The sequence below is a fragment of the Citrus clementina genome, unplaced genomic scaffold, assembly GCF_000493195.1.
Source record: "Citrus clementina cultivar Clemenules unplaced genomic scaffold, Citrus_clementina_v1.0 scaffold_5, whole genome shotgun sequence".
NCBI lineage: Eukaryota > Viridiplantae > Streptophyta > Magnoliopsida > Sapindales > Rutaceae > Citrus > Citrus x clementina.
In genome coordinates this window covers 15669235-15677980 of record NW_006262201.1, presented here as the reverse complement: position 1 = coordinate 15677980, position 8746 = coordinate 15669235, and the positions used below count along the sequence as shown (strand labels likewise).

Genomic DNA, 8746 nt, shown 5'->3' with positions numbered 1-8746 from the left:
TGAATATTAGCTTAATGTAAGCTTAATAACAAGGTAATATTTAGTATCTTGTTTGGTTATGAATTTTTTCTATTATCTATTTATATTATAACACCTATCAAGTATTCGATTATATGTGTTTGCTTGATGAAGTCATCCAAATTTAAATCGATCATATCTGGATGAAATGTAAATTAATTCAAAAATTTATATATGATCCAAACATTGGTTCAAATAAGATTTAGGATTCAGACTACATTGGGACGGCTCTTTTCCAAATTGTAAATCCGATCAGGTTTATCCAGACTCAATTTTGCAAATGCTAACCATTGAAACGACTAATTTGATTTAGATCATTGGCTTCTTAAAATATTCTCATGTTCTTCAGATTATGTTAATCTTTCACAAGCAGCCCCGACACAAATCAAAGCATCCATTTGTCTTTTTTTTTGTGCTCAACTCATGACCACTCATTTTTCTTCTAATAATGGTGTGTTTACTAATTAATAATCGGAATGCATTGGAATTGAAATAGGCTAGAATCAAAATGGGTTGGATTAAGAATAAGGAATGAGAATCGGAATAACATGTTTACTTAAATGTATGAACTAGAATCAAAATAAATTATATTGTCATTGATGGGTTTATTTTATTTTTTTGGCATCAGAATGAATTATAGCAAATTACTAAACTACTCTGAATTTATTATTGTTATTATTATTATTTTTTTGTCATAATAATTGTGATTATTATAATTAAAAAAGCTTATCACAACAAATTTTTTAATAATAATAATTGCATCATCATCATCATCGACAGAAACAATTGGTAGTGAAGAAATAACAACAATGACCGACACGAGCAGCAATAGCGGCCAGCAGCATTGACAGGGAGCAATAGCAACAGTGGCAGGCAGCATCGGCAGTGAGCAACAGCAGCAGCAGTAGGCAGTGAGCAACAACAATGGCAGCATATGGCATTGGTAGCGAGTAGCAGCAATGACAATAGGTAGCAACAGTGATAACGGGTAGTAGCAATGGTTGCGGCGACGATGGCAAGTGCTCAGCGACGACATTGGCGAGCAACAGTGGCAACGAGATCGATTGTGCAGATCCATTTTTTTTCTAATTTTTCAAATAGTCAAATAGAGAATAGAATGGAAATTATAAGATTTCAGTTGGCTAATTTGGTCAATTCAAATAATGGAGTTCTAATTCCTAACTCCTCTCTGCTAATCATTCCTAAATTAGCAGGCCCAACACTAATTCGATTCTCATTCCTCCTCCTTATTTTGAAATCAAACAAATTATTGAATCTCATTCCTTAATATCCATTCCCATTACTAATAAGTTAACACACCATAAATATCATTTTTAGGCTCTCTTTTGCATGAACATTTCAAAACCTGCTTTTCTTAACATATATAGGGAGCCCCTCTTTTTAAACTCAAAATTTTACACAAAATCTCAACCCTTAAATCATACTTAATCCACTAGTTCAAAAACTACAAGTCTATATATATATATATATATAATCATTCTCTATTGACAAAGTGAGGATGCCAGTAAAATACAAAATATATATATATATATATATATAGATTTCAATACACTAACAGATATAAAACACAATCTCTAATATATTGAAATATGTGTTTTATTGTATTTTACTGACAAAGTAAGGATGTCCTCACTATATATATACATATATATATATATAATAAGATAAGGATTTGTAAAATAGAATTTAATTTAGTGCGAATTAATTTAGAAATAACTAAGGTATATATGTAAAAGATATAATAATATAAGCATATAACCATAATCAATTATGTAGAGAAATATCCTCAAGTAAATTTAGGAGCTCATGAGGATGCATCAGTTATGAATATATAGAAATTTATAGTGATATATTTCACTGATACAATAGCAATGTAGGACGTTATTTTAAGATTCTAGAAATTTTTATTATTTTAACACTTTCTGCTTTAATTAAGGTCAATTATGATAAGTGTCTTAGTCTTTTATATGTCTATTATAATTGTGGTTTACTTTCCTTTTTTAAGTTAACTTAGGGAAATAGGTGTTATAAATAGAGAGATCTTGTTATTGTTTTCATAACTGTAATTTTAATTATTCAATAAAATCTCATTTTCTAATTTTTTTTGAAATTATTTATTAAAATCTCTCTTGTAGGGTCGTTTGAATTAGAGCATCATATAATCTTGTTTTAAACGGCTTTAAACGTTATTAAAAATCTCATTAAGTCATTTGAGTTAAAATAAAATTGAATCATATTTCAATTAGAGTGTAAATTAATCGCGTTAACTTGGTTCCGTACTAGAATAATATCTAGTGCTATCTATTCTATCAATACCGCTTCCGCTTAGCCCGCTCCGTCAAATGGCAACTGCGAGCAAGAGAGCACCAGAAAATTTCCTGTTTAATGCTGCTATCGACTAAACTGCCCACTTGCTAATATTTTATATATATGTATAATGCAGAGTTTTTCAAGATATTTATGTAATGCATTTGGTTCAGCGTAAAGAAAGTGGAGAGAGATTCATTGAAAGGTAAGCTAAGCGTTAGCTAGCGGTCCAATTCTGTTCGTGGCATGTGCAGCTAGTTATCGGTTGTTTTTGCTTTATAAATTAATGTTGACAAAGCATGTCATATACATTGAATTAATGTATACGTGAAGAGGAAGCATATCTATACATTGAATTAATGTATACGTAAGGAGGGTAAACCTATTTTTTAAAGTTAATTTAAATAAAAAAATTAAAAAATATTTAAGTTGAAATAAAATACTAAATACATTTTAATGAGACACGAATTAAAATAAAAAAATATCAAAAAAATGTAAAACTATTAAATTCTTAAAATTTTCTAATAACGTCCTACATTAATTTTATAATAATAAAATAAATCAATATTGAAAAAAAGTAATATAACCTTAAAATTTAAGTACATATATAATTTCTAATTCTATGCTTTTAGAATTTTACCGTCAATATTGGCTCAATATGCTCACTCCTTCACAGCCTATATAGATATTGGTTTGAGTTTTCTCCCGTATATCATAGAGTCAATTTACTTTCAAATATTTAATAGTAAATCGAACTCCTTTTAGATCCAATTATCTCAATTTCATATCACAAATTTTATTTTTGAGATTTTGATGTAATTTTGATTGTAAATCATGTAAAATAAAGAATAAAATATAAAAAAAAAACGATAATATTGAAAGTTGTGTTGGCGTTAAAAAAGAAAAAAAAACAACTCTATAATTTTTAGTTTTGACATAGCGTGAAATTAGCATTTGAGTGGCCAGAAACTTCGAATAGAGATGATATATCCAATTACATTAAAGAATAAAGGGATATTATTATTTTACTACTAAAATTTTACTGACATATCATGTCAGTATTAAAATTTACCAAAAAATATATTTTATTATTAAAATTTTACACCGTTTTACATATTTTGATAAGTTGCATAATAAAATACAGTACATTAAAATTTATATTTTTATTATTTTATTTCTTATTTTGATATAGTCGTGATTCTTAATTGGAACACATGTGTGTGTGCACACGCGCGCGCGTGGCTCCTAGAGCATTGAATCCATTTAGTTTTTAAATTAATTATACATGATGTCAGTATCTTGTACAATGCAGATACTATTATGCAAAGAGACAAGTCCAACTGGACAATAAACTAATAACAACAGTAAAAGCCAGTTACACGTCGAACAACATCAGTTAACACCACATGCACCCACGCCCATTGTTTCAAAACCTGGTTTGTTTAAGAGAAAAACGACAAACAAGAAATGACATCTTCTACATCTTTCGAGCGTCTATCATCGCGTCCATTTCCTCTCTTGTGACGTGATCGCCACCAACTGTACCCTAGTTAAAATATCTAGATCTTGTTATCTCATCTCTTTTACATTTATATATTATAAATGTTCCAATCAAAATATGCATTTGTTAGATTCTAAAAATAGAGAAATTTTATAACACATTAGTGATAATATAATATGTGTATTTATTTTAAAAGATCATTAAATAAGTGGTGATTATATTAAATTTAATTATACATATCATACATGTATTAATTAATTGTATTAATTTTGATGTATTGTGAAATTTCTCTTAAAAATATAATTAAATCATATAATTTAATAGTGTAATTTATGTAAAAGCTATTAAGACATTTGACTTAATAGTAATATACCAAACTTTAATAAAGTAAAAAATCTCAGACCCGATCAACACTTAATACATATAAATAGTAATAAAAATTCTTCTATAACTATTCAATTAATTTTTCCCGTTCAAAAATTATCAAAAAAATACTTATAATAACTTTTATAACTATTAGATTTTAATTTTTTTATTATTAAATAAAATATTTTTGTTTAATATAACGTAAAAATCTTGCAATCGGAACATACAGCAGTGGAATTGACTCCAATAACACGGACTAAATAAGCATTTATATAGGTAATTACTAAATTACATTCATCTAACTTACACACACATAAACAGTGTATGGCCCCAATTGTAAGTTAAGGGCTTCCATTTTTATAATTAAATTAGCTGCATGCGGTTCATAGGGTAACCGACCTACTCAGCCACTGCATGTTAGCGCTTTTGTCGTGGATATATTATAAAAAGCCGCAAGTGTATGTGCCAAGCCAGCGGCGTTTTCTCTACTGATTCATTGAACTAAACGAAAGACTTGTCCATGTCCGTGCTCCCAAGCAGCATAGTCACATTCCTTTCATCCGCTGCAGCCATCAGAAACGGTGATAACAATAATTCTGATGGCGAAAGCTTTCAAAAATTCTTCGAGAGCTGGCTTGTCGAGCAAAACCAACATCTACAAGCTCTCATTTCTGCTTCCAAACAGCAAGAAAACAACAGCAGCAGCAGCAATTTTGAAGAACAAGTCCGTGTCGTGGTTGAGCATTACGAGCAGTATTATCGAGCCAAGTCAAGATGGGTGAAGCTAGACGTGCTGGGTATGTTGACTCCTTCATGGAGAAGTTCGCTTGAGGATTCTTTTCTTTGGATTGGTGGCTGGCGACCCAGCATGGCATTTCACTTGCTTTACTCAAAATCCGGCTTACAACTCGAAGGCAAACTCCATGACTTGATTCGCGGGTTGAGTTCTGGTGACTTGGGTGACCTCTCTCCCACTCAACTCACCCGAGTTGATGGCTTACAACGGGTTATAATTAAGGAAGAGAAGGACTTGTCTGAGAAGTTGGCAAAGTATCAAGAGACGGTTGCAGATTCGTCCCTGGTGGAGTTATCACATGTTGTCACTGAGTTGATGAGTACCAATGATGACCGTCAGGATAGCGACCGCAGGCTTATGGATGATCAAATTGAGTCCAATTTCGTAACTAAAGAGGCAAAGTTGGAGGAGATCTTTCACAAGGCTGATGATCTACGGCTGAAAACGTTTAAAGCTGTTATTGACATTTTGACTCCAATTCAGGCCGTCCATTTCCTGATTGCTGCGGCTGAGTTACACTTGAGGCTTCATGATTGGGGGAAACAAAGAGATGCTAGGCATCTTTACGGTGCTACTACCAGCAGCTAACCGACAAGCTTGGTATAAAGCAAAGGCGGCTAGCTTAATCAATGTTTTATGTGTATTTTTTTTAAATCTACTGTTTAAGCTTAATTTCTTGTTTAATTGCTAGTTGGGTTATGCTTAAATAAATATATAAACTAAAAAGTTATCATTGGTAGTGTGTGTATAGCATATTGGATATTTATGCAATTATATTATTTTACAATAATATCTTTGCAATAATTTTTTTAAATAATAATGAAAAAAATTATCAAATTAACCTAAAAGTACCATAAAAATTTATTCAAACATTTATACATTTTATAAAATAATTGTTAGTAAGATGGTTACACAAGTATGGAAAATATTAGTTCTTTATTAGTTCTTTCACATTGATATTTATTGATCAATTTACTAATAAATAACTATTGATTACATTTTAATTAATTTTATAGATAAATTAATTAATATTAAGAATATTTCTGAAATGATATTATTGTAAAAGGAAAGAAAAAGTAATGATAAGAATGTAACATATTTAATTGCAACGGTGTTTTGATGTATTTTTTAATATATAAGAATTAAATGGACACTTAAGTCAAAATATAATGATTAAAGAGAATTTACCCATCAAAATAAATTTAAAAAAGAAAAAGAAAGTTAGTTAGCTAATTCTATGATTAGTTAAATCAAGAACACGAGTGTGATTGGTTTTTAAGTATATTTATTTAAATGATCACCTGAGTTCATATACTAGGGAGGAAGGGGGTAAAAAAATTAATTTGAGTTCACAATATTATAATTATGACTACTCGAAGGATTTCTGTTACAAAAGTTTTGTTCATTATTTTTTATAAATCATTAATATGATAATTTCATAACACTAATAAATTAATAACACATAAAGTATCACAAATACAAGTTTTTTATCTTAACTTTCTTACATCCTAACTTTATAAGCTTATCACTAAATCTTTTTTTGATCTAATATCTTCGAAGATTTTTGTTGGAGATCTTAACACATGTCATTTAAAAAATTATAGATTTAACTTGCTCTTAGCTTCAAGGGAAAAAAAAAAGGGTACAAGGTAAGAAGAGGTGAAGGCAATAAAAAATGGGGAGTTAACTTCTATTGTAGAAAGTTGATTTTAGAATTTTATTTTGAGATTGAAAACAATTTTTTTTAAGAATGAAAAATAAGGGTAATTTAAATCGTCTTAATAAAAATATTTGAACTACGTATCTGTTAAGATCTTTAACAAACCTCTATAGATGTTAGATAAAATATCAAAGATCCAAGTTTCTTTATTTAACATTTAAGATTTTCAGTCAAATGTATATCTAACAATTAATCTGGTATTGGATTTATTAATCAAATGTACTTATAGGATGGCTTAGTTGAACTTCTCTTAATGTAGATAATATGAAATCTCTGCTCCCACTAATCATAAAGGTTGATTCAAACTTTAAATTTTAAGAATGAGGTGAAGAGCTATCGATTATTAAACCAAAGAAATATGATGGTGGTGGAAAAATTAGATATTTCAACAGTGATATATATATTAGTTTGAAAGGAAATATATACCTTCAATAAATCCTTACTTTAATGATTTGTTAAAAAAAAAAAGAAAAAAGTAAAAAAAATATAAAAAAAATAATGAATAAAAAGTTTAAAACAAAAACTACAAGGATTTGCGTTGTGTAGGACGACGGGGATGAAACTCGCAAGTAAGGTCACGTTTTCTTGAAACTGAAGAAAATGTCGTGTGAACAGTAAAGGCAGTACTACATTATTAATATTTTGTAATAATTTTGAAGGAAGTTTACGTCACCCAAAAAAAAAAAAAAAAGTTGTTGTTTGGCGTTAATCGAAATCACGGCTAAACAGCCCACTTACTATTCCCAATCATAATATTATATTGCACCGCTGTTCTCTCTCTCTCTATATATACATGAGTAATGATACAGTCATAAATTTTTGTACAAACTGATGTGGTATTAATTCATTGGTTGAATGAAAATATAAATTAATAAAAACAAATCATGTGGGTCAAGTGATATTAATTCAACCAATCTTATCATGCCACATCAGTTTGTACAAAATAAGTTTGTACAAGAGTTTGTGGCTGTATCATTACTCTATATACATTAAAAACCAAGTATTATGTTACGTCATGAGTATTCTACACAGCACATTCATTTGTAGGGTACTTAAACAACCTTTACCTAAAAGTTATTAAGCCTTAAGCTTCTTGATTAACTAAGTTACAATATTTGCAGAAAATACTCATCTTCTAATAAGTGATGTTAGCGTTAAGATTTGCACTCACCTGCCAACCAAGCTCACATAAGAGTAATAGCCAACTCTCTGAATCCGAGCACCTCACGAAAAATTGTTAGTGGTGTAGAGGCACCACAAGATCAAGCAACTTGTGAGCAATTCAAAGCATTCTCTAAATTCTCAAGCATACTTACACACGCACACACTCTTATAAATTAATAGTACAAACTCTCTTTGCCTCAATTGCTCTAACTTCTTTTTGATTCTTTTGCAAGCATTCTAATTTAACTAGTCGAAGAGATCAAGACTTGGCAACTTTCGAATAAATATTGTTTAAGTACCGCGGGAGTATGCTGCACAAAAACTTATCCCATGACAATTAGGTAGCATCATGCTAAGGTCCATTTTACTGATGCCATGTGATGTTACTTGTATTTCTTTTACTTTTGGTAAATATTGACAAAATATGAACGTGCGAACTACCATCTATTTGAGAAGAATGACACAAATATAGATAAATATTATTTTTAGCAAAAAAGAGGAAAATTTTACTTATTTTGGGGGATAATTTTGGATTACCCTATCATAAAATGTAGTCTTTAAAATACTCCCCATATTACTGTAAATCTTAACAATCCATTATTTTTATTAAAAAAATTGTCAATATACACCCATTTGTTGCTTGTCTTTTGAATAAAAAATAATATAAATTGAGGTTTATAATAATTTATTTATTTATTTATTTAATATTCTTGAAGGCTAATTCGAATTCCTTGATTTTGGTAACGGAAGTCAATCCAATCCAATCTAATTGACTTCAGGTTAAAATCAGATTAGATTTCTTGTATCATCCATTTTGTAAAAGTTTTAAATGATAATTTTTGGATAAAGATTC

The 8746-nt window shown here is 29.4% G+C and overlaps 1 protein-coding gene across 1 annotated transcript; it reads left to right on the top strand.

Annotated features, from left to right (window-relative positions):
* The first annotated feature begins 4549 nt into the window (after positions 1 to 4549).
* Positions 4550 to 5739, top strand: LOC18041259 (protein DOG1-like 2). The gene has a single exon (XM_006432017.2). The coding sequence runs from the start codon at positions 4734 to 4736 to the stop codon at positions 5595 to 5597; it is 864 nt and encodes a 287-aa protein (XP_006432080.1). The 5' UTR covers positions 4550 to 4733; the 3' UTR covers positions 5598 to 5739.
* Positions 5740 to 8746: the final 3007 nt, after the last annotated feature.

What these genes read in the sequence shown, in the direction of transcription:
- LOC18041259 (XM_006432017.2), top strand. Translation starts at nt 4,734, where the DNA reads ATGTCCGTGCTCCCAAGCAGCATAGTCACATTCCTTTCATCCGCTGCA.